The 23,101-nt window shown below is 42.0% G+C and overlaps 1 protein-coding gene and 1 pseudogene across 9 annotated transcripts in view; one reads left to right on the top strand and one right to left on the bottom strand.

Annotated features, from left to right (window-relative positions):
• The window catches only part of Klhl3 (kelch like family member 3), a 112,320-nt gene that overhangs the window by 54,847 nt on the left and 34,372 nt on the right, over positions 1–23,101 (top strand). For 6 of the 9 annotated variants that reach the window (XM_074058859.1, XM_074058863.1, XM_074058858.1 and 3 more), the window contains 2 exons: positions 5,253–5,362; positions 20,009–20,125. In XM_074058859.1, the coding sequence (XP_073914960.1) occupies positions 5,253–5,362; positions 20,009–20,125 (227 nt within the window). The remainder of the gene's footprint in view (positions 1–5,252; positions 5,363–20,008; positions 20,126–23,101) is intronic. The other 3 variants (XM_074058866.1, XM_074058864.1, XM_074058865.1) reach the window with 1 other exon arrangement.
• LOC109687911 (large ribosomal subunit protein eL33-like) lies at positions 2,520–3,083 on the bottom strand (annotated as a pseudogene).

Genomic DNA, 23,101 nt, shown 5'->3' with positions numbered 1-23,101 from the left:
CACCGACAGCACTGATAACCTGGCAGTTTTGAGAGAGGCCTTGGCTCTGTGTGTGTGTGTGTGTGTGTATGTGGTGTGATACAGAGAAAGGGGCAGGGGCAACACTTATATTTCTGGAGTCAATCTGGAAAGAGCTTGTTTCCTGTTATCCGTGGGGATGTGGAGGTAATATTTAGAGGGTTAGTGGGTGTGACTCTTCTGGGAAGAGATCAAGGTAGGTCTCTGTTACTTCCTTGTGAAAGCAGAACCTTCTCCCTGGAGCTGAGACACTGTGGGTCTGGAAAGTCAAATATTGATTCAGGAATCTTGTGTCTGTTCTCTAAATATTGGGCAGCAAGGGCCTGGAAAGATTTAAGGCAGTTCTGTTTTATTTTCTTTCCCTGCCAAATATTTTGATTTTGTTTGCATATTCACCTTTGTCAGCCAGGCTCTCCTGTAGCTATGTATGACCAAGTGGTTCAGTTCTGAGGCACTTACACCTGTTCCCTGGGGCTATGGGCCCTGGGAGTTACAGGGTTCATTTCATCTCTATAGTGAGAAGTCACAGATGAATTGTTAGTTTCATTTGTTTGGGTCTTATATCTTAGATGATCCAGCTCAAAGGCTTAGGTTTATTTCATTGCATAAGGAGGAAGGGATAGGCGTGGGGCTAGCTTGGGAGGCTACCTGAGTCATTAGCAGTCCCAAGAAAGTTCAGGAAAGTTAGTAATAACTGTAGAGTTCAACAGATGGGTGTTGGACATTGACGATTCAGCTTCAAACAAGACAGACTTGGTCCCTGCCCTCATGGGGCCCCCGCAGTCCCTATGTGACAGAGAGATTTCATATGATAAAGCAGGGTGACTGGGAGATGGCTGTTATTTCCTGTGCTGGAAGTGTTGGGATCACTGAAGAAGACAGAAATAAGAATGAAGATCTTAATTCAGGGATTATGCCCAAGTTTTTAACCCAGAACTGTCTCTAAAATGCTGAGAACTCCTTTTAAAATTTTTTTTTAAAGATTGGACTTTGAGCACATGGTAAAAGCTTTAGCACACAAGGGAGGGGTGAGGATAGGTAAGACACCTACAAAATTAATTAGCATTTGTTGCCCTTAATGCAGAGAAACTAAAGCAGATACCTTAAAAGCAACTGAGGCCAATAGGAAAAGAGGACCAGGAACTAGAGAAAAGGTGAGATCAAAAAGAATTAACCTAGAAGGTAACACCCACGCACAGGAAATTAATGTGAGTCAACTCCCTGTATAGCTATCCTTATCTCAACCAACAAAAACCCTTGTTCCTTCCTATTATGGCTTATACTCTCTCTACAACAAAACTAGAAATAAGGGCAAAATAGTTTCTGCTGGGTATTGAGGGGGCAGGGAGGAGAGGGAGGGGGCGGAGTGGGAGGTAAGGGAGGGGGTGGGGGCAGGGGGGAGAAATGACCCAAGCCTTGTATGCACATATGAATAAAAAACCAATAAATCCTAAAGGTGAAAAAGCTAAGCTAAAAAAAAAAAAAAAAGATTACCATTTTCTCTCTCTCTCTCTGTCTGGTTCATCTCTGTCTCCAGACACCTGAAGGGTATTCTTAGGGTACTCTGATGTTTATATTGAATTTTTCCCCAATGGCCTTCTCAGGACTGACTTTTATTATCTTAGATGCTAAGGTACTCATTAGAATATTTGTTATAGTCAGACAGCTTTGGTTTCAAAACTTGGCTCAATGCTTACTGTGACCCTAAGTCTAAGTCAGACTTAAACTTTTTGAGCTTCAGTTCATCCATCTGTAAAATGGGGAGAATGATATTCACCTCAGTAGAGTTTTGGGGAGGATTAAATGATATAATTTATAGAATATCCCTAGCACAGTGTTCGCTGTTATTAGAAAATGCATCCATCTTCTCCATGCCTGTGTCCCTGAAAATGCCAAACTGTGCCCCCCCAGAGAGAGCCCTTTCCTGGGAATGTGCTGTCTGTTTTCTCAGCCTTTCAACTTTGGGAGGCCTTAGCTAAAAGAGGACCTGGGTTCATCTCTACAATTACTTCTTTCCAGACTTTGGCTTCCTCATCCATAAAATGGAACCATAATATGTGACCTAGGATTTGTTTTGAAACTCTAGGAAATGTCATGGAGAGGTGGCAGACAAGCTAGACCTTGGGGGACAGAGGTGCATGGGCAGGGGACAAAACAAACAAAACACAAGTAACTGTTAAAAGTAGAATATGGTTCTTAGGAAAATATCTTCTGAAAACAGAGTTGGGTCTTTCTGGAAGCAGCTGCAAAAAGGGCTGGCTTGAGTACACAGTCTTGTGGGGAAATCTGAAATCCTGCTTGTGGGGAAAGTGAGTAAACCAGGGAATCCTGATCTTATTCTTCTATCCCGCTCTTTTTTAAGTGGTGCTAACAGAAGGGGACTTCGGCTCTCAACCCTGTCTCCTCATACTGAAGGGAGAAAAAAAGGTGTACTTCTGTCTCTCCTTCCGTTTCTTCTTTCTTTCTTCCCAAATCCACTTTTACTTATTTACCCTATGAGTTTAAGTCCTTGAGGGGTACAGCAGCACACAGATTCTGTGGCTTTTATAGGAAGACTGCTTCTCATTTGGGCCCAAACCATGCCTCGTTCCCATGGGCATTAGTTATCTTTCTCCAGATTACTCTGGTTTTGTTTGGTTTGCAGCCAGAAGTCACTGTGTTGTTCTTTGCTTTGTACACATGAGCACATCTCTTGCCAAAGTAGAATTCAGTTTCATCTTGGGCATAAGCACCTTCAGTTTTAAGAAGGGCATGTTCTTTCTTTGCTTCCATAGACTGTTCTTACAGCTTGCAAGAATGGTCCTGCACCATAGCCTTCCAGACCTCTTTGAAGTCCTCTTTCCAGCAGCCTCCACAGGCTTGGGGGTGGCAGGAAAAGCACTTTTCCTATTGGGGGTCTCTTTCTTTGTCTCTTCCTGCTCATGTCCTGCAAATCTCCTGGGTCCCTGGGGTGCCAGGCTTGAATGATTGAATGAGAAGTGCTTTCTTTTACCTCCCTTCTTGCCCCTTCCCACCAGACAGTGCACCCTGGGAGGATTTCTGGATTTCAGTGGAAGGTTTCTCATGGATAAAGAAGCAGCCCACTGCAGAAAGAAGGGGCCTAGACTGAAATCCTGCAGTGCCTCCCAGGGTGACAGATGGAAGGATGTGTGTGTGTGTGTGTGTGTGTGTGTGTGTGTGACTGCTTTCTGCGTTTATTCATCTTAGAATTTCTGGTTCATCACCTAGAATAGGCATTCCTACACTTCCTTTTTCTTTCTTTCTTTCTTTCCTTCCTTCCTTCCTTCCTTCCTTCCTTCCTTCCTTCCTTCCTTCCTTCCTTCCTTCCTTCTTTCCATTCCTTTTCCTTCCTTCCCTTCCCTTCCATTTCCTTTCTTCCCCTCTTTTCTTCCTCTTTGTTTTTGGCAGTATTGTGGTTTGAACTCATGCTTGCTAGGCAGGCGCTCTACCACCTGAGCCATTCCTCCAGTCCTTGTCTTCCTTTTCAAACTCCAAGCCCATCAGTTTTGACTTCATGAGCTGTAAGGAAGTTTTTTGGTTCAGTTTTGTTTTTTCTTTTCTTTTTCCCCCACAGAACAAAATTTGACTTTCTTGCCTCTTCACTCTTTTTTCTCTTCAAAATGTCAGTTTCTTGCTCAACCAAAGATGAACATGGGAAGGCCAGATGTGGCTCTGGACTGCTGAGATGTTGATGCTGGTTTGCAGGGCTCTCTTGAGAATCTAAAAGCCATAGGTTTTCCTGTTGGCACGCAGAGAAACAGCAGCTTCTTAGTTTCCTGACTTCATGGAAATCACTTGCCTTCATAAAGAATCTGACTTTTAGGGTTGGGGACATGGCTCAGCAGTAGAGCACTTGCCTAGCATGCATAAGGCCCTGGGTTCAATCCCCAGCATCACAAGAAAAAAAAATTAGATTTGTCATGTATAAATACTCCTGAGTTTCAGGATATACAAGGTTTAGTGGAGACACAATGATCCTAGACTGGTAGGGAGTGAGTGGGAAGCCCTTCTTATTCAGCAAAAAATGGAAAAGATGGTTTATAACCCCGTTATTTAGGGAATCTGGATGAAGGTAGAAGTTTATATGGAAATTCTTTGGGACTGAAATTATTTCAATATAAAAGTTAAAAATGTTTGTCTTTTTTTTTTTTTGCAAGAAATGATTTCAGTCTTAAGTTCTGTTTTTGGTTTTTAAGAAGTTGATGTGTGTTGATGAATTTGAGAAGTTAATGCTCATTTAACAGATCAGCTAGACCAAGTAGGCATAGCTCTCAGTGGGAACTTGGAGGGATAGTCCTTTAAAGTTATCCAAGAAGCTACCAGGCTAGAGGGGCCACCAAAGAAGGAAGGGGAGAGACCTGGAGGGCAAAGAGCACAGATACCCCTCACTGGTGCAGGGTTGTAAGGGAACTGGGAAGGGGATAAGGTCTGGGGCAAATGACAGAGTCCCGTGATTCCCCAGAGCCTACTAAACAAGAAATTGTCCATCCTTGAGTGAGCTTGGCTTGGAAAGCTTGCAAAGCCCTTTTAGAGGTCTGTTCTCATCTGAGCACAGTGAGAAGCAAGACTGGCAGTGCTCCCCTCACTTTATGGAAGAGGACAGCAAAATCCAGGGAAGAGATGTATAGGCCCAAGGACTCAACTCAGAAGTGGCAAAGCCAGGATTTGAGGCTCGATTCCTTCTTGTAAATCATTATAATAGGCTTGACTTTGGGCAAGAAAGGCTGATCCTATCTTTTGGCTCCTAATTTTGACTTCCTAAAAGATATCCCGAGACTTCCTGCCATGACACACAGCTATTCTGACCCACTTCTGTTTAGCTAAGCTGCAGGGGGGTACTGCGCTTATGCCTGGAGGGGAAATGAGCTCAATTAAGTAGACAGACCCCAGTGAGGCTGTTCTGCAGTGCCAGCATTAATCTCACAGAACATGGAAAATGTATTAACTCAGATCTCTTAGGCCCCATTTTTGTCTGTGTCATTTTTTAGGACAGAAGGTCACACAGGGCAATACATGCCTTTGCTGCTGAATTAAAAGGCTAGTTTCCCTCCAGCCAGCCAGAACGTCTCTTTCCCTCTGCCTCTCCCTCTTCCTTCCTTCCCCTTCCCCACCTCACCTTCAGGCCTCCACTCTCAGCCTCACAGATTGTCATGGAAGAGCAGGAGTGTGTTGTAACTTTGTTTTCTTAACTTCTTTTTTTGTTTTCTTGTTTTTTTTTGGTTGTTTTGGAACAGAGCAGCACTTTCCAGAGGTGATGCTGGGGGAAGAGTTTCTTAGCCTAACTCTGGACCAGGTGTGCAGCTTGATATCCAGTGACAAGCTGACTGTTTCCTCAGAAGAGAAGGTATGGCCCTTGGTGAAATAGGAGCCTCACCATTTAAAAAAAAAAATCCTTTTAACTTATGAAAAAAAAGGCCTTGCTGGTCAATAACCACTACACTCTGGACACTTTAAAAATAAGTGTGAGGTGGCTGATACCTGTAATCTCAGCTACTCAGGAGGCAGAGATGGGAAGGATGGCAGTTGGAAGCTGGTCTGGACAAAAAGTTAACAAGACTCCATCTCAGTAAGCTGGGTATGATGTATGTACCTGTCATCCCAACTACATAGGAAACAATAGGTAGGAAGATCATGGTCAAGGATGGCCCTGGGCAAAAATGTGAGATATCCTACCTGAAAAAATAACTAAAGCAAAAAGGGCTCAAGTGGTAGAGCACCTGCCTAGCAAGTGTGAGGGCCTGAGTTCAAATCCCAGTACCACCAAAAGAAAAAAGTGGTAGTGAGATGATGGTTATAATGACAATACTGCCTCTATTTTCTAAGCACTTTAGCCAAACATGGGACTAAATCTTTACATTCTTCAGTTCATTCTGCCTTCACCATAGTTCTGGGAAGCAGGCATTGTGTTTGTACTCATGTTACAGAAGAGGAAACCAGTTCCAGCTCTTCTTAGCCAGGAAGAATTTCTTTGCTCCAGGAGATGGAGTCTACAGCAGGACATGGAATCTGCCACCAGGGCCACATCTCATCTCTAGCATTTGCAAATTAGTTCTGTGACCTGGGGCGAGGTGCTTTGCCTCTCCTCTGCTTCCTCTTTTGTCAAGTCAAGATGTTAGTATTAGGACATATTCCGTGGAGTACCTGGAATTCAGTGGGATCGTGGTCTATGTCAAATGCCTAGTAGGTGCACGGTCAGTGTTAGCCAACTCTGTTCTTGACTCTGCCTCTGGAATTAATCTCTTCTTCATGTGTTCCAGGATAGCACTCACCTTTTTCTGTGTGTTATAATTAGTCCTGAGATGGACTTACCACACACGACTCTGAGATCCCTGATGGTAAGAACCACATTGTGTTAATTTCTTATCCTCAGAGATGTTCGGTAAATGTTTCTTGAGTCATCTTAGTTCACTCCTAGTGTCCAAGCTTGAGGCCCTTTCTTAGTGAATATTCAAGGAAAAAGCCTTGAAAAGAATTTTACATCAAAGATGAAACCGTCCAGGCACTATGTATCAAGGGAATGGGGTAAAGTTCACAACTCCCTGCCTGTCATCCTGGGCAAGTCTGGTCAAGAAGAAAAGCAATTGTGTATTACATTAGAACTATGGGCCTTGAGCCCCTGATGGATCCCTAGCAGGTAACTAGGACAAGAAGACTCTACCTGGGCTCAGGGAGGCCTCTGCCTGCATTAACTCTGATGAGAAGCAGCACCTCCAGTAGAAGCGATGCCTCTGGCCAGGCTGCAGACCCCTTCCTCCTCACCCTGGAAATAGGCAGGACTCCTTTTCTTCTTGCCCAGTGCGTTTACTGTTGTTTCTGGATTTTGCTACTGGGACCAGTCTGTTTGAGCATAGTCTCAAGTGAAGATTGAGGAAATGGAAGAATCATATAAATCATAGCAGGATTTTAAAGCCAAGTGTGGTGGCATATACCTGACATACCTGTAATTACAATACTTGGGAGGCTGAGGAAAAACTATTTGCAAAAATGGTAAAAACACTTTTTTTTTTTTTTAAATAGCAGGCTTTGGATCAGTTTGGAGTGTTTAGATCAGGGGACCTGCTACCTACTTTGAACTGATGTGGCTCACCCTCCATAGAGAGCACAGCGTTTTCTTCAAGTGAGGGCTTAACTGTTCCTGCTGTGTCAGGGTGGGGTGGTCTGTTAGTAGGGAGAGGCATTAGAGTACTCTTGGAAACCTCAGGGGCTTTGGACTCGGGTCCCAGTATGCGTACAGGCTATATGACCTCAAGATTCACTGGTCTCTTTGACGTAGCTTCCTTAAATGTAAAATGAGAAGTCTAAGTACCTCCTTCACAGAATTGTCTTGAGGATTAGAGATGATAGATATAAAATACCAAACAGTGTTTGGCAGGTGTTTAATAAATGGCAATTGTCATTGTCATCTGTCATCACCATAATCCTCTATTTTGAGGTACCACTAATAATGATAATGGCATCAATTTTGTCATTGTTAATATTAAAATGTGACCTTGAGTTAACTGCTGCTTTCCAGAAATAAAAAAAACTCCATAATTTTAAATGTCTATAGAAGCTCTCATTAATTCGTGTGATTTCATACGATTTGTTCTTTCTGTCTAAGCAGTTTGGAGCACATCTGGGTGTTTTGCACACGAATGAAGTTCTGTATCATATTTCAGTCTTGGAAATTATGTGTAACTTCAGAATTCTGTGATTCTTTTCAGAAAGCATATCATTCATACTCTTACTCTTTAGTAACTTTAAGCTTGGTGGTGGAATCGTGAGATCTATCAAAGAGTGGTAAGGGTGTAGACTGCATTTTCTCCTTTGCTAGCCCCATAGTTCTATCTTTTTCCCTTACTAGATCAAGTATTACTGGAAGCTAAATAGCTAAAGACTTCTGATGATTAGGTGTTTTTCACCTGAATATTAGTCCTTTGTGCTTTAAAAATTATGTGTCCTGGACTTATGATTCCTACTCCCCTTTAATCACATTGCATGGAATAATCAATCACCTCATGCATGCACAATAGTTTTTTCCTTTCAGGATTGTTTTATAGTGGGAATTTTGGAATGAATTTGAAGTAATGTTAGGGGTCTTAAGCTCAAATTCAGCTGCATTTAATGTTAATACTTACAAAAATTTTAGTATTCAGCCAAATTCACACTTGAACCAAAGTATCAGCTATATTATGATTTACTTCTCTGCCTACAGCCCACAGGTTTCTCTCCTCATGTATTATATAAAATACACCCAGATTCCAGGATTTCAGAGAGGTAAAAGCTGTGCATCCTAAAATTGAGAAAAAGTGATATTTTGCTGATAATGATGAGTGTAAGTAGCAGTGGCCTAGCTTGGGCAGCTTGCTTCTTGGGAGTGTGAAAGTACTGTACAGGTTTTGCAGTCAGAGGGACTGAGTTTGAATCCTGTGTCCTTTACTTAAATAAGCATCTGATCTCCCACTAGAATGTATATACCATATGGTAAGAGGTTTTTTTTCTGTCTCATTGTCAATTGCTACAGTGGTAATTAGGTTCATAGTAGACATTGAAAAATATTTGTTGAGTGAATGCATGAAAGAACCTCTCTAAGGCTCAGTTTTCTCATGTATCCAAGTGGGGGTCATGATAGCTCAGTATCTACTTTGCGTCTGCTCAGAGAATGAAACAAAGATGGTGCCTGAGAATACCCAGGACATAGGAACAGTTCATTGCTGTAAGACGCAATTATTGCTGCTGTTATTATTGTTAATACTATTGGTATACAATTATGGCTCCTGTTAGTATTACTACTGGTAGTAGGGATAGCTGTTGACTAGGGCCTTTCTCAAGGGGAGGCTCTTCCCATTGCCCATATTGGTCAGGGCTGCTGGTGTGACCTGGGGTCCAGGGCCTGGCAAAGGCTGAGAGTGGTACCAACCTCATGCTCCCCATTTTCCCCAGCACCCGATGCCCACCTGTGCCTCTCCCAGGGCTCAGAGACTATTTTTCCTTCAATATGGTTAGCTTTTGTCTAGGCCATTTATCCTCTACTATACTCAAAGTCCTTGAGGAGTGGGAGGTTACCTCAGTCACCTTTGTATCACACAGTGCCTGACACAGTGCATCACAAGGTTCTTGGCTGACCTTCCCTGAGGGAGTGAAGAAGAAGACTGGTGCTGGATCTGCCCTGAGCCAGCTGAGTTATGGGGATACTTTTAATACTTTCCCAGAGAGTAGGACAGATGGGGGAACTAGAGGGCGGGAAAGACCATAGACCTTCGTCATTTTCTCCTCATGCGTTTTTGTTTTTGCTTAAAAATCCCTGTTACCTGAGAGAGGACAAATTGATCTAGAAGGATTCATCCAGTATTACTAATTCTTTGGGTAGACCCTCCCCACTCCCACCATCAAGACAGAGCAAAGATATAGAGCAGCAAACTTCTCCCCAGCATCTGATTCTTCCATACAGGAGACGTAGCAGGGGCAGAGCTGAGCTTGTGAGCCTACATCCTGTTACTCCATTCCCCTTTGAGAGTCTCTGGCCATGGACATCCTTAATGTCCCAGGGGCAAGGTGGTAACTTTCTGGAACAAATACAGTAAGGAAAAGCAACATGGACATGACTCCTTAGTTCCAGTGCAGTTTTACCACTGGGTTGCTTCAGGACTCAGCACATCATTTGGGTATTTCTGAAGCTTTGCTTTCTTAAATAGTATATGTTTTTCTACATCTAAATAATTCCCTACCTTCTTGTGAACTATTATGAATTTTTTCCAGAGACAGCTTTGAGTGAGTGCTGATAGGGGATGGCCATAGTTTAGATACAGGTCAGAAGGAACTTAATTAAGTCTCTTTAAAAAATTGGATTACTATTAAGTGCATGCTTTAATGAGAACTATAGGTTAGTTTTTCTCTGCAATATAAAATTTTTAAATGTGCTGAACAGTACTGCATTTCAGGGACCAAAGTATGACTTTTTTATCTCCTGGGAGAGACTGAACCCTTGTCTCACAGGGTCATTAGTATTACATGTCCTTTGGTCTGAATTCCTAGCCTTGGTGGCCGTGCAATGCAGGTTGGAGAGCCTTACCCCAAGTATGGGCTTGAACAATTGCTGTGGAGGCGTTATCTGGTGACTGAGCAGGTGTGCTTTGCTGCTTGGGCAGAGCTGTGGCAGCCCTGCCATATTGTGAGATCAGTGGCTAGCTTCTCAGCCTGCAAGCAATGGTCTGGCCTGGGTATTGCGTCAGTGTTCCTGCTTATACTACTCTCCTCTGGAGAATGCCCTCCAATAACCACCCAGGTGTAGAATACCACATCACTGTGAGCAAAGGTCTACTGTAACCACCCATAGCTCTCCAGGCACGGTTCACACAACATTGTCTTCTAAATGTGGTTTGTATTATAGTAAGTTCATAGAGAAGTGAACAAGTAAATGAAAAGTGTGCACCTCAACTTTTTACAAAATAAAACATTCACATGACCATCAAGCAGATGAAGTGGTACCAACCTCATGCTCCCCATGGAGCAATGTTTCCAACCCCAGAATGGGTAACTGCCATTTGACTTATACCATAGATGGGTTGTACCAGTTTTGGAACTTTATTGACATGGAATAATGGTGGGTGTTTATGCTTTTGCATTTGACTTCTTTTGTCCAGCACATCATTTTAATCTTTACAAAAATTTGCATGGCAGAGATTATTATTTTCATTTTGCAGGGGAGGATACCAAGGCTCAGTGAGGCAACACAATTTGTTGGCACAGATAGCTCTTGTGATTTGAAGCTGAGTGTGTCTGACACTTAAACCCCTATTCCTCATCAATGCACTACCTTGTCAGGATATAAAGATGAGTAGAACCTAGTCATGACCCTTCAAGAGCTAGCTCATGGTCTGGTGGGCAGACAGACCAAAAATATGCATCCATACTATGTGGCTAAAAGATGTAATTGTTTGTAGTCAGAGGTCAAGGAGAGCACCCTGGAATATTTTATTGTTGAGTAGTAAAGGCATTGTGGAATAGAGAATATTTGAGCTGAAACTTGGAAAATGAGAGTAGGATTTTGGAAAGTCATCCACCTTGGGAGAATAGTAGGAACAAAAGCAAGGAAGTTTGGAATAGCTTATTTTACTTGTGGGAAAAGTAGCCTGTGTGATGAAAATCAAGGGTGTTTGAGGGGGATAGTGGGGAATGAGGCTGAGACTGGAGTAGGGGTCTATGAAAAGTGCTGAGGAGTGAGAACTTTCTTCTTTAGGTCAGTATTTGGCCAATTGTGTCCCATATGACCACAATGTAGGAAGAAGTTTATAGGCATTTGAGTTAAAAGAAAAAGGGGTTCTCAGGTCAGATACATTCAGGAGATTCTATCTAAACAAAATGACCAGACTCTTTGCTGCATGATTCATCAGAGCTTTCATAGCTATATTTCTTTAAAGTGGACTTGGGGATGAGGCCTAAGGTGCTCCTTGAGCTCATTTGTTCCTGAGTCTCTTTACTGCAGGATGTCTCCGACATCTAATATTCTTTGGAACACATGATAGAGAATAGTCCTGAGCTCCCTTTCAGTAGACCAAAAGTTCCCTTTCTTTGTTCACTCCAGATAGTCTTCAGCTTTCTATTACTGCCTATAGACAGGGAAAAGACTTGCACTGTGATTCGAAAAAGACTACGGAGAAGAAGTAAAGTACACTCTTACATTTCTTATAGCCATTGGTATTTCTTTTGGCAGTTCATTTCCTTGGTGATTTAGTTTTCGATTGTGACTTCGTCTTCAAGGGTGTTATGTCCACGGGAGTCTAGGTTGCTTTGGGCTGTGGAATTTCTCATGTGGTGCAGCTTCTCTGGTTTGGAAAACAGTTTCCGTGTTTAAGAATCCCTCATACCACCTGGTTAAAGTCAGTTCAAATGCTACATATATAGGATGAGCTTAGGGCCCAGGTTTCTTGAGGATGTAGTTTTTACTGTACTCCAGTCCACAGGAGTCCTCTTTCTATTGCAGATGGGCAGAGTTCCTCGCTCCTAATTTTATAGCTGGGGCAGCACTCTCCCACAGGTAGCATGTGGTCTAGATATAAATTCTACGCAATAAGACACCAGTTCCCACCATTAAAGCCCATATCTGAATCTCCCCTGTGAGCTATTTTGGTTTCATCTTCTATTCAGCTCCTTGACTTGAATTCCTTCTTGTTGGAAGTACTTGGGCATTTCTTTTCTGCTTTTGAGTGTGGGACAAGTTTGTTTATTTATTTTATTTTTGTAGTTTATCATTTTCAAATGTTACATAGGGAAAGATTCTTTCCAAGACATCTTGGTCCACCATATTGACTGGCAGGATTCTCCATCCCACTGTCATCCTCCACTCATTCATAGGGTTGGTGACATTGAAGTAATCTCTTGGCTTGCAGGTACTTCTATCAGACTGTTGTATTTTACTTCTTCTCCTTAGTGCAAGTCTTTTCCCTGTCTATAGGCAGTAATAGAAAGCTGAAGAACAATTTCCAGGCTAGGTGATGTCACTGTTTTAGTTTTATCACAATTTTTGGTTATCAAAGTTAGATATCTGGTAGTGTGCTGTTGTAAGAAGAGAATCATGCACCATGTCATTTTGCTTTCATTAATTTATCCGTTTTCTCAAGAGGATTTATTGGGTGCTTTGCATGTGGCAGATAGTATATCAGCCACAGGAGAGACATTGGAGAACAGGGAAACAAAAGATCCCTGCCATTTGTTGAGCTTACAATCACATGGGAGAGACAGAATTTATCAAATATGTACACAAATACATCCATAGCAACAAACTGTGAACTGTGCTATGGAAGAAATGTACAGGGTGCTATGAAAGTGTATATCGAAAGCCAGTGGGTCTGATTGCTATGCTACCCACTCACCAGTTATCTGGTCATGTTCAGCAAACCACTCTGTCTCTCTTTGCCTCACCTTCCCCTTTTGTAAGTGAACACCCTACCTATTTCACAGTGCTCTTGTGAGTCTGAGATGAAGCAACTGCAAGGAAGAGCACTTAGGTGTTGTATATACCCAAAGATGATGGTGCTGTAAGAAAGTTGAATGCAACTAGGTAGTTTTCTAGAGTCTAGGGGCCCTTCAGACCAGGACATCTCCAAGTCAGTGGTTTAACAACTGGTTCTCAAAAAAAAAGAGTCCTGATTCATTTGCTGTTTCCACCAAGCCTGATTTTAAACTACCAATATAAACACCAACTTGGGACGAGACATGTGCAGTGAGCCACAGCTCCAGCATACCACTGCTGCCAGTTGTTCCTGGTGCGTGTGTGACAGTGAGGTGGGGAGTACAGTAAACACAACTCTCATTAGGCTTTTGTTTAAGAAAAAACCAGGAGTCTGGCAGAATCATTCTTGTGTCTAGGAGTGCTATCTTCTTGATTTAAAAGCATGACGGCAGTTTAGGAAAATGTTATTGCTTGAATCCTTGGTAAAGGAACATGTCCCCAGGGGTGATGCCCAGGAGGGTGTGGGAGGTTGTCATCGATAATGTAAGCTTAACAACTTAGTTTGTCAACAGTCTGTTCAGGGTTTTCAACCTCTGAGATGCACTATTATATGACATTCAAGCTTGGGGTTTTGGAGTTAGAAGTGGGTTCACATCCTGGGTCTGCTACTTCCTGGCAGTGTGATGGTGAACAATTTGCTACTTCTCTGAAGCTATGTCCTCATCATGAAATGTCAACAGTGACCCCTCATTCACAGAGGTTTTCTTTGTGGATTAAAATGTTGTTATTGGTAAAGTTCTTGTCTGATCCTGAGTGACAAGTCAGGTCCATGTGCAGTAACCTAGGTTTTTTTGTTTTTTTTCTTTCCTGATGCTGTCCAAGTTAGCTTCTCCCTCAGTCCCTATGTTTTTGCTGAGAGTCAGCCTTAACCAAACCTCTCCCCTTGCCAAGTCACTTTTAAACTTGAGTCCTTCTTCTCGATTCTTAAAATGCATTTTGAAAACTGGGGTAAGTGCCCAGGAACCCCATTGGGTTCCTTGAGCTGTACAGCTCCAGCTTACCTTGACTGCTTGTCTAACCTGAGGATGAGGTGGGAGGATTGAGTTTATTTGGTTGCATCTGACCAAGGCTTATTCTTATAGATGAAGTATAGTGAGCCAGGAACTATGAAACCAACCTTTTCCTCCAACCCTTCTGCATACAGCAACCTTGCAGGACCAAGAAATTGGTTCAGCAACACTAATCCATTCTTTGTTTGAAAGCGAACCCCCAAGCATCCCTTGAGGGTAGCTGGTTTATTTCATCATGGAACCCTTGACAATATTGCATTTGAGTAGACAGCACCCTGTCCTATGATTGAAGCCCCAGGATTCTGCTTCGATTTTATAGAACTGGGATTGACAAATTTTTCCTAGAAAGAACCAGGTAGTGAACATTTTAGGTCTTGTGGCTTATAAGATTCTTAGCTTTCCTGTTGTAGCACGAAAGCAGCCTAGACAGTCTGTAAACAAATGAATGTGGCTGTGTTCCAACAAAATTTTATTTACAAAAACAGGTGCAGGCTGGATCTGGCTTGTGGGCTGCAATTTGCCAACTGAGAGGCAGTTAAGAGTAATGGGCGACAGCAGGAGCACTGGAGTTGGGTTGTGTGGAACCCAGTTGCCTCTTCTGTAGCTCTGGGTTGTGGGCCAGTCACTTAATACAAGGTCATAGTATCACTACATTAGCTTATCATTGGTGGGAGATACCCAGGAAGATGTCTATGAAGAGTCCCCTGATGAGAAGAGCAGTTGAGAGTGAATTTGGGTACATTGAACACTGTTTGGACATTTATTTGCTTCTTTTTCAAGCATGAAGGCTAAATGAAAAAAACAAAAAAGACCATGTGGCCTGCTCTGGTTGCTGAGAAGGTCACTGTTATTGCCAGGTGCTGTGGTGGTTTTCACAGCTGAGTAGGTAAACAGTGCAATGAAGCGGAACCAGTTAGACAAGTCAAGCCAAAATTAAAGATAAGGTTAAACATCGACTTCAATAGGTGCAGTTTGCTACTTGGCTTTTATAACAAAGATTAAGCTGGTTGGTTGGGGAGAACATGATCAGTGAACCAGCTCTCTCTATTCATGGGCTTGTCGTTCATTCTTCAACAACACGCCAACCAACCACTTGGTGTTGTGCTAGGCAGTGAAGGCGGGGTGGGAAAGAAGGTGCAGAGACAGAGCCAGTGCACTTCCCATCCTGCAAGGCTTACAGCCTGATGAAGGGGAGCAGGAAGAGGTGTGGATAACCCTTATGCCAGGCAGAATGGCTTTGTGGCTGCCCGCCACCTGCCCCAGCAAAGCCAGACTTCTCCATCAGCCTCTGTCCTCCCCACCAAGATCCCAACCCCCTTCCCCAGCTCTGCTCTGCTCTATCTGGGCAGGTCCCACCTACTTCTCTGCAGGCTTATTCTGAAACTACTTGCTCATTCGTTCACTGAAAAATATTTGAGTTGTGTTATGCACCAGCAAATAGTACTGTGAGGATTAGGGGCAAAACTTTATTAGTTTCTAATTGAAAAAAATGTACTAGACAAAGAGGATTTCCCTGAGGTTTATGTGCTTATGTCAACATATAGGTTCTTTTATTTAGAAATGGGAACAAACTACGCACATATACTGCTCCATTACATTAAAAGTAAGTTTTTTATTTTTTTAAACAGCTAGATAAAACATGTACGTTCATATGTACACATTAGGTAACATTAAATCAGGTTAACATATCCATTTAACTCTAACATTTTTCATTTCTTTATGATGAGATAATTCTTTTAGCTTTTGAAATACATCCATCATGGTTATCTGCAGTCACCCTGCTGTGCAATAGCACACCGGAAGTTCTTTTTCTTATCCATCTGCAACTCAATACCTCTCCCACCACTTAATTTTTCTTCCCTTCCTTTCCTGAAACAAGATGAAGTGCTTTAGTACAAACATCATTAATGTTTTAATACACAAAACATAAAGTTAGGTTAAGAAAAACTGGTGTGTTTTTATCCTGGTAGATAAAGTTTTCATTTCAGCTTTAAGCCACACTGTAAATTTTGTGGTTTCTGCCCCACCCCCCTTTTCTCTTACACTTTTTTCTTCTCCCTCTCCACTTTTTATTCGGAAAATGTCAGACCTATCATAAGGTTTGAAAGAATGCACGTCCCTGTGATCTTTACCAAGAGTCACCAGTTAATGTTTTGCTTCTTTTTTCTCACTACAGATTTTAATCTTTCATTTTGATGAAACATTTGACAGTAAATTGCAGATATTATGACATTTGCCTTTAAGTATTTTAGTATGCACCTCCTAAGAACACAAATTCTTTTCTAACCATAAAGTCATTATTATGCCAAAGACATTTAATATAGATTCAGCAACATTATCTAACACATAGTATTCAAATTTTTCTAATGGTCCCCACAAAAAAGACCTTTGTCAGCTGTTCCTTTTTAATTCACAATTTGTTGAAGGTTTGTGCATTATATTTATTTGTCGTGTCTCAAAATCTCATTAATATATAATTGTCTCCCTGATTTTTTCTTTTTTTGGTCTTTCATAATATTGAGGATTTTTTTTTTTTTGTGCTGCTGGGGCTTGAACTCAGAGCCTTCACCTTGAGTCACTCCACCATCCCTATTTTTGTGAAGGATTTTTTTGAGATAGTGTCTTGCAAAATATTTGCCTGTGCTGGCTTCAAACCAGGATCCTCCTGATCTCTGCTTCCTGAGTAGCTAGGATTACAGGCATGAGCTACCAGAGTCCAGCGAGGATTTTTTTGTGGAGGGAGGTACTAGGGTTTGAACTAAGGGCCTTGGACTTACCAGACAGATACTCTACTACTTGAGCCTTGCCCCCAGTAGCCCCTTTTTCGCTTTTGTTCTTTTTCAAATAGGTTCTCTCATGCCCCGGCTGGCCTGGACCATGATCCTTCTATTTTTGCTTCCCTCATAGCTGGGATGACAGGTGTGAACCACTGCACTAAGCTTTTTATTGGTTGAGTTAGGGGTCTTATGAAATATTTGCCTGGGCTGGCTTCAAACCAGGATCCTCCTGATCTCTGCTTCCCGAGTAGCTAGGATTACAGGTATGAGCCACCATGCCTGGCATAATAGTAAGTTTTGAAGAGTCTAGTTTAGTCATATTGTAGAATGCTCCAAACATAGATTTATCTGATTATTTTTGTGCTGTAAGTTTGGGTTAACCATTTTAGGAAAAATATGAAACTGGGGTTCCTGTGTCCTTCCCATAAATCACAATCAGGAATATGTTTGTCCCATTATTGGTGGGAAGTTGGGTTCCTTGTTAAGGGACCATCTGATAGATCTCCTGATCTGAGGGTATGTCGCCCTCTGTATAAATAATATGTAATCTGTGGAGCACTTTTGAGAGCTGTGACTTTCTTGTTCCCCAGGAAATTTTAATTTCAGAATCCATTCATGATCTTTGCTGAGTCAGTTATTACAATGGTGACTTCAAAATACTGTCCTTTTCCCCTCCCCCTCCCTCCTCCTCCCTTCCTTTCCTTTCTTTCCTTCCCTCCCACTCCCTCCCCACTCCCTCCCTCCCTTCCTTCCTTGCAGTAAGGAGGGTTCAGCTCAGGACCTTGTGCTTCCTAGGCAGATACTCTACACTTGAGCCACTCTGCCTGCCCCGCAAATACTGTTTTTCTAATTCTGTCATTCCTTTTACATGTAGTAGCTGGCATTTTTCTGTGAAGAAGAGCTCTTCTAATACTTTTTTTAAGATTGGGTCTCACTATGCAGCCCTGGCTGGCCTCAAACTTGCCATTCTTCTGCCTCAGCTTCCAGGATAACAGGTGCATACCACCCTGCCCAGATGCTTCTTGGACTTTTTAAAGTCTCCTTTGGATTCATGGATTGTCTTTTTATTCATTGCATTCTACCTTTTTGAAAAACTGAAACTGTTTAATAGTGAAGTATGGCTTATACACAGTGCAATGTACAGGTATGAAATACACAATTTGATCAGTTTTGACAAATATATATGCCATGTTATACATACCCTCTCATGATACACATCCATTACCACCAAAAGTTTCCTTTGGCCTCTTCCCATTCATTCTCTGCCCCCCCCCAATATAAATGATAAATCAGAGCTGGTGTTACTTCTTTATTGTTCTCTTTGAAGTTCATGCTGTCCCAAATACCGGCAAGAGAAGGCCCATTGAATTGTTCTGTCTCCTTTTGGCATTTGTCTTTAATCTGTGAGCACTTTCTTGTTTCCTGGCACTAGAAGGTGTCTTGTTTTATTTTTAATACCTGAAACCAATGGTAGAGATGTTATTTTAATAATTTCTCCATTAGTGGTTTTAGGTTGTTCCTTTTAAAAATTCTGCTACAACAGCGCTTCAGCAGAAATTTGGGCACACATTCTCTCACGCTTAAGTGAGCTTTTTAAAATTTTTTTCTGTGTGGTAGTGTGGTACTGGGTTTGAACTCAGAGTTTTGTGCTCCTTGGCCCTTTTTGCTGGTCATTTTGAGATAGGGCCTTGCTTTTTGCCCAGGCTGGCCTGGAACCAGGATCCTTCTGATCTCAGTCTATGGCATAGCTTGGGATGACAGGTGTATGACACTGTGCCCAGTTACTGGTTGAGATAGGGGTCTTGTGAACTTTTTGCTTAGGCTGGTCTTGAGCCATGATCCTCTTGATCTCAGCCTCTCAAGTAGCTAAGATTACAGGTGCGAGACACCAGTGCCCAGTTTATGTGAGCACTTTTGTAGCCAGAGTCTAGAAGTGGTATTTTTAGACCAAACAAGATGCATATTTTCATTCTTAGTTGACATTGCCAAATTCTTCCCCCCACCCTTGTTGAAAGGTGTATTTCTTTTAAAAATTTTTAAAAACTTATTTTTATTATTATTGTACTGGGGGACATTGTGACATTTACAAAAATTCTTACAAGATGTTATAGTTGAATTCACTCCGTCCATCATTTTCCTTAATCCCCCTTACCCCATTCCTGGAACAGTTTCAACAGGTCTCATTTTCCATTTTCATACATGAGTACATAATATTCCTACCACATTCATCCTTCTACACCCTTTCTTTGTATCCTTCCCACTCTCACTTGTGCTAATCCCCAGATAGGACCTGCTTAACCTTCCTGTTCTCTGTTTTTGAAAAAAGACATTTGTGTTTGTTTAAGGTAGCTATACAGAGAGTTTCATTGTGACATTTCCATGTATATATCTATTACAACCTGAATTAGTTCATCTCCTCAATTTTTCTCCTGTCTACCTTAGTCCTCTTCACATGGTGATTTCCACAGTTTTAAAATTCTGTATTCATTCTTGTACAGAAAGTAAATCAACCATATTCACCTTCTTAACTTCCTTCTAAAGCTGTATTTAATTAAGTTTTCACTAATGTAGCTGGATATCCACCAACACTGAACTTTACCTGTCTGTATGCCCATGGTGGTACAGACTTTGAATGTGGGGTTATCCTTGACAAAGAATAACACTTTCCTTTTGGTCCCAAGCCCTTTGGTTCTAATGTGTGTAGAAATAGAATCTCTTCTCAAAAGAGAGGTTTAAGCCAAGAAGAAAATTTTGCCTTTCTTTGTCATTCAGTGTTGTATTTATCATCACAGCCAGTTTTAGGTAGGCAGGGGGCATTCTTATTTTCATTCTGCATTAACTGTATATGGAGATGAATAAGGGGCAGGAAGACATTGCCCCTAGGACTTCTGTGCCTCTTGAGCTGTCGTCTTACACTTGGGTCACAGTTACTGCTCCGCATTTCTACTCTTCAGTAACAATTACAACTGATTTTCATTTCGCAATGAACCATGATAATTCTGCTTTTGGGATTGCAGATTTGTCTGTGTGTGTGTGTGTGTGTGTGATCTCTCTCCAAGACCAGCTAGAAAATAAAGTCTTTTTGTTTTTAACTTTTGCTTTCCTTTAAATATCGAGTTTTTGATTAAACACCTTTTGTTGATGACTTGTAACTTTTTTCCCGTTTTTTATAGATTGAAGTTGTTTGAAACCTTTGTCTTTTTCCTTTATAGGTGTTTGAAGCTGTGATTTCTTGGATCAATTATGAGAAAGAGACCCGGTTAGAGCACATGGCAAGGTTAATGGAACATGTCCGACTCCCACTCTTACCTAGGGATTACCTAGTCCAGGTGAGTGCTGCCCTGTTCACCTAGTCCTGAGGACTAGAAGAGGAGCCCTGGTGTGTGGTGTGGTAGAGGAGTTTCATGGGTCTTCTGCATGGGCTGAGGACACCAATCCACCAGGTTAGGTGCGAGGTGTGGTAATGAGAAGCTTAAGCGCATAGGTTTGACAGTGGAACATTCAGGTTTCAGTCCTTGCTGTACTACTTACAAGCTTTGAGTTATTTCAGTCATGCAGAGTTACAGTAGATAAAAGTAGGGCTGCTCAGGGACTACAGGAATTGCCAGTATGCAAGTGAAGTGTTTGGTATGGAGCTTAGCATAACAAGCGTTTAATTAAAGTTAGTTGTTGTTCTTATAAGGGACAAAACAAAAAGGATCACCTCTATAATGTTTCTGTGTTCCCTTTCTGCCATAGTTTTAGGCAACTTGGATCCCAGTTCAGGACTGTAAAAGCCAGCTCTTTGTGGGTGCCTACAGTACATACTGCTTCTACTTCCTCCAAGATATGAAAGAAAACTGAAGAATTATGGGGTGCCCCTATGATGCCACATGCTTTCTCACTTGTCCCCTGTGAGGTGACATTTAAAACTCTCTTTTTACAACTGTGGGCCTTGAGGGTTGGGATTGATCTGGGCTCACTGGCTAGCATGAGGGAGGGTCAGGATTCAAGTCCACATCACCCTGGCTTTGGAGCACACACTTGTGTGAGCTTCCACCTTTGATACTCTCTTCTGTTTGCTTATCACATGGCTTATTTTGCATAGCTGATGGCATTAAACATTAAAATGTGTGAACTAAATGAAACACTAAGGCAGTCATGTAGCCCTCAGCTGTCCCAGAGGGGGCTCTGCAAGAAAGGGTGGAGGCCCAGCAGCCTGGGAGCCCAGCTCGTCACTCCCTGCCATCTGTAACCTTTTAAGATCTCAGTGTTCTCATTTGGTCAAAACAGTATACCTGTCCTAATAGAGGGGAAAGCTAGATGATCCATGAGAAGCCCATGACACAGTGTTCAGTGAGTGCTTGTTGGTGTTGGTGTTGTTTTGTGACTATAGGTGACATAGGATTTTCCTGAGCGCTTGTAAAGTCTTATGCTTATAACACTGTTGGCTACAGGCCTAAGGAGTCAGTGACATGTTCTCTGAATCTCTGCTCTGAGCCCCCTTTGCAGGTGCTGAAGGACATACAGTTGAAACCTTTGTGTGGGCGCTGTATGCTTCCTTGGGTGGTAATGCTGCCACCTGGTGGCAGTTTATCCTTCCTGTCGTAAAGGTCCTCTAAGTGAAGGAACCTGCCTGTGAGATCAGACTTCAGCTGTCCTGTGGGAAACTGCGCTAAGGTGGAGTGGCCAGTATCTGACCTCTAGCACAGTCTCATTTCCACAGGGAGGGTATATTCCAGGGGCCCTGGGTTCCAGAGAAAACTAAAGGAATATTAGAGACCCCAGGTCACAGTCTCTACCAGGTGTCTACAACTGAAACTTTTTTTCCTTTTTTTATTTTTTAAATTGTTTATACATTTATTCGTATGTGTATACATTGTTTGAGCCATCTTCTCTCCCCTGCCCCCACCCCCCTCACTTCCAGCCAGAATCTGTTCTGCCCTCTTGTCCAATTTTGTTGAAGAGAAAGACATAGCATTTTTGCTAGGTGAGATAAAAGATAGCTATGCAGAGAGATTCCTAGCATTGCTTCCATGCACTTGTGTATTGCAACCGGGATTGGCTCATCTCTACCAGACCTCTTTACTACTTCCTGGCACCTTCCCATAGTAGCCTATGCCAGTTTAAGATTACTTTATTTGCTTCTCTACAGTGGGCACATCAAACTCTTTCAAGTTTTAGGTTTCTTTCCCTTTCCCTATTCCTCCCGTGCACATTCTCCCCTTAGTGTGTGACCTGTGTCCAATAATATTACTGAATTTGTTTTAGGTCTATAATCCGCATATGAGGGAGAACATATGATTTTTGACCTTCTGAGCCTGGCTAACTTCACTTAAGATGATGTTCTCCAGTTCTATCCATTTACTTGCAAATGACAAATTTTGTTCTTCTTTGTGGCTGAGTAAAATTCCATTGTGTATAGATACCACATTTTCTTAATCCATTCATCAGTAGTGGGGCATCTTGGCTGTTTCCATAGCTTGGCTATTGTGAATAGTGCTGCAGTAAACATGGGTGTGCAGATGCCCTTTTAAGAACCTGAGTCACATTCCTTTGGGTATATCCCTAGGAGTGGGATTGCTGGATCATATGGCAGATCTATGTTTAGTTTTTTAAGGAGTCTCCATATTGTTTTCCAGAGTGGTTGTACTAGCTTACATTCCCACCAGCAGTGTACGAGGGTTCCTTTTACCCCACATCCTCGCCAACATTTGTTGTTGATGATGTTTTTGATGATAGCTATTCTAACAGGAGTGAGATGTAATCTTAGTGTGGTTTTAATTTGCATTCCTTTATGACCAGAGATGGTGAGCATTTTTTCATGTGTATCTTTGGCCATTTGGATTTTTTCCTTTGAAAAAGTTCTGTTTAGTTCAGTTGCCCACTTCTTTATTGGTTCATTGATTTTGGGGGAGTTTAGTTTTTTGATATATTCTGGTTATCAGTCCCTTGTCTGATGTATAGCTGGCAAATATTTTCTCCCATTCTGTGGGTGGTCTCTTCAGTTTAGAGACCATTTCTTTTGCTGTGTAGAAGTTTTTAATTTCATGTTGTCCCATTTGTCTACCCTTTCTCTTAGTTGCTGGGCTGCTGGAGTTCTACTGAGGAATTCTTTGCCTATACCTATTGCTTCCAGAATATTCCCTGTTCTTTCCTGTACTAACTTCAGAGTTTTGGATCTGATATTAAGGTCCTTAATCCACTTTGAGGTGATACTAGTACAGGGTGATAGGCATGGATCTAGTTTCAGTTTTCTGCAGGTAGATAACCACTTTTCCCTGCAACATTTGTTAAAGAGGCTGTCTATTCTCCATTGCATGGTT

This window comes from Castor canadensis, chromosome 16 (assembly GCF_047511655.1).
Source record: "Castor canadensis chromosome 16, mCasCan1.hap1v2, whole genome shotgun sequence".
Taxonomy (NCBI): domain Eukaryota; kingdom Metazoa; phylum Chordata; class Mammalia; order Rodentia; family Castoridae; genus Castor; species Castor canadensis.
This window is presented reverse-complemented; position numbering and strand designations above follow the sequence as displayed.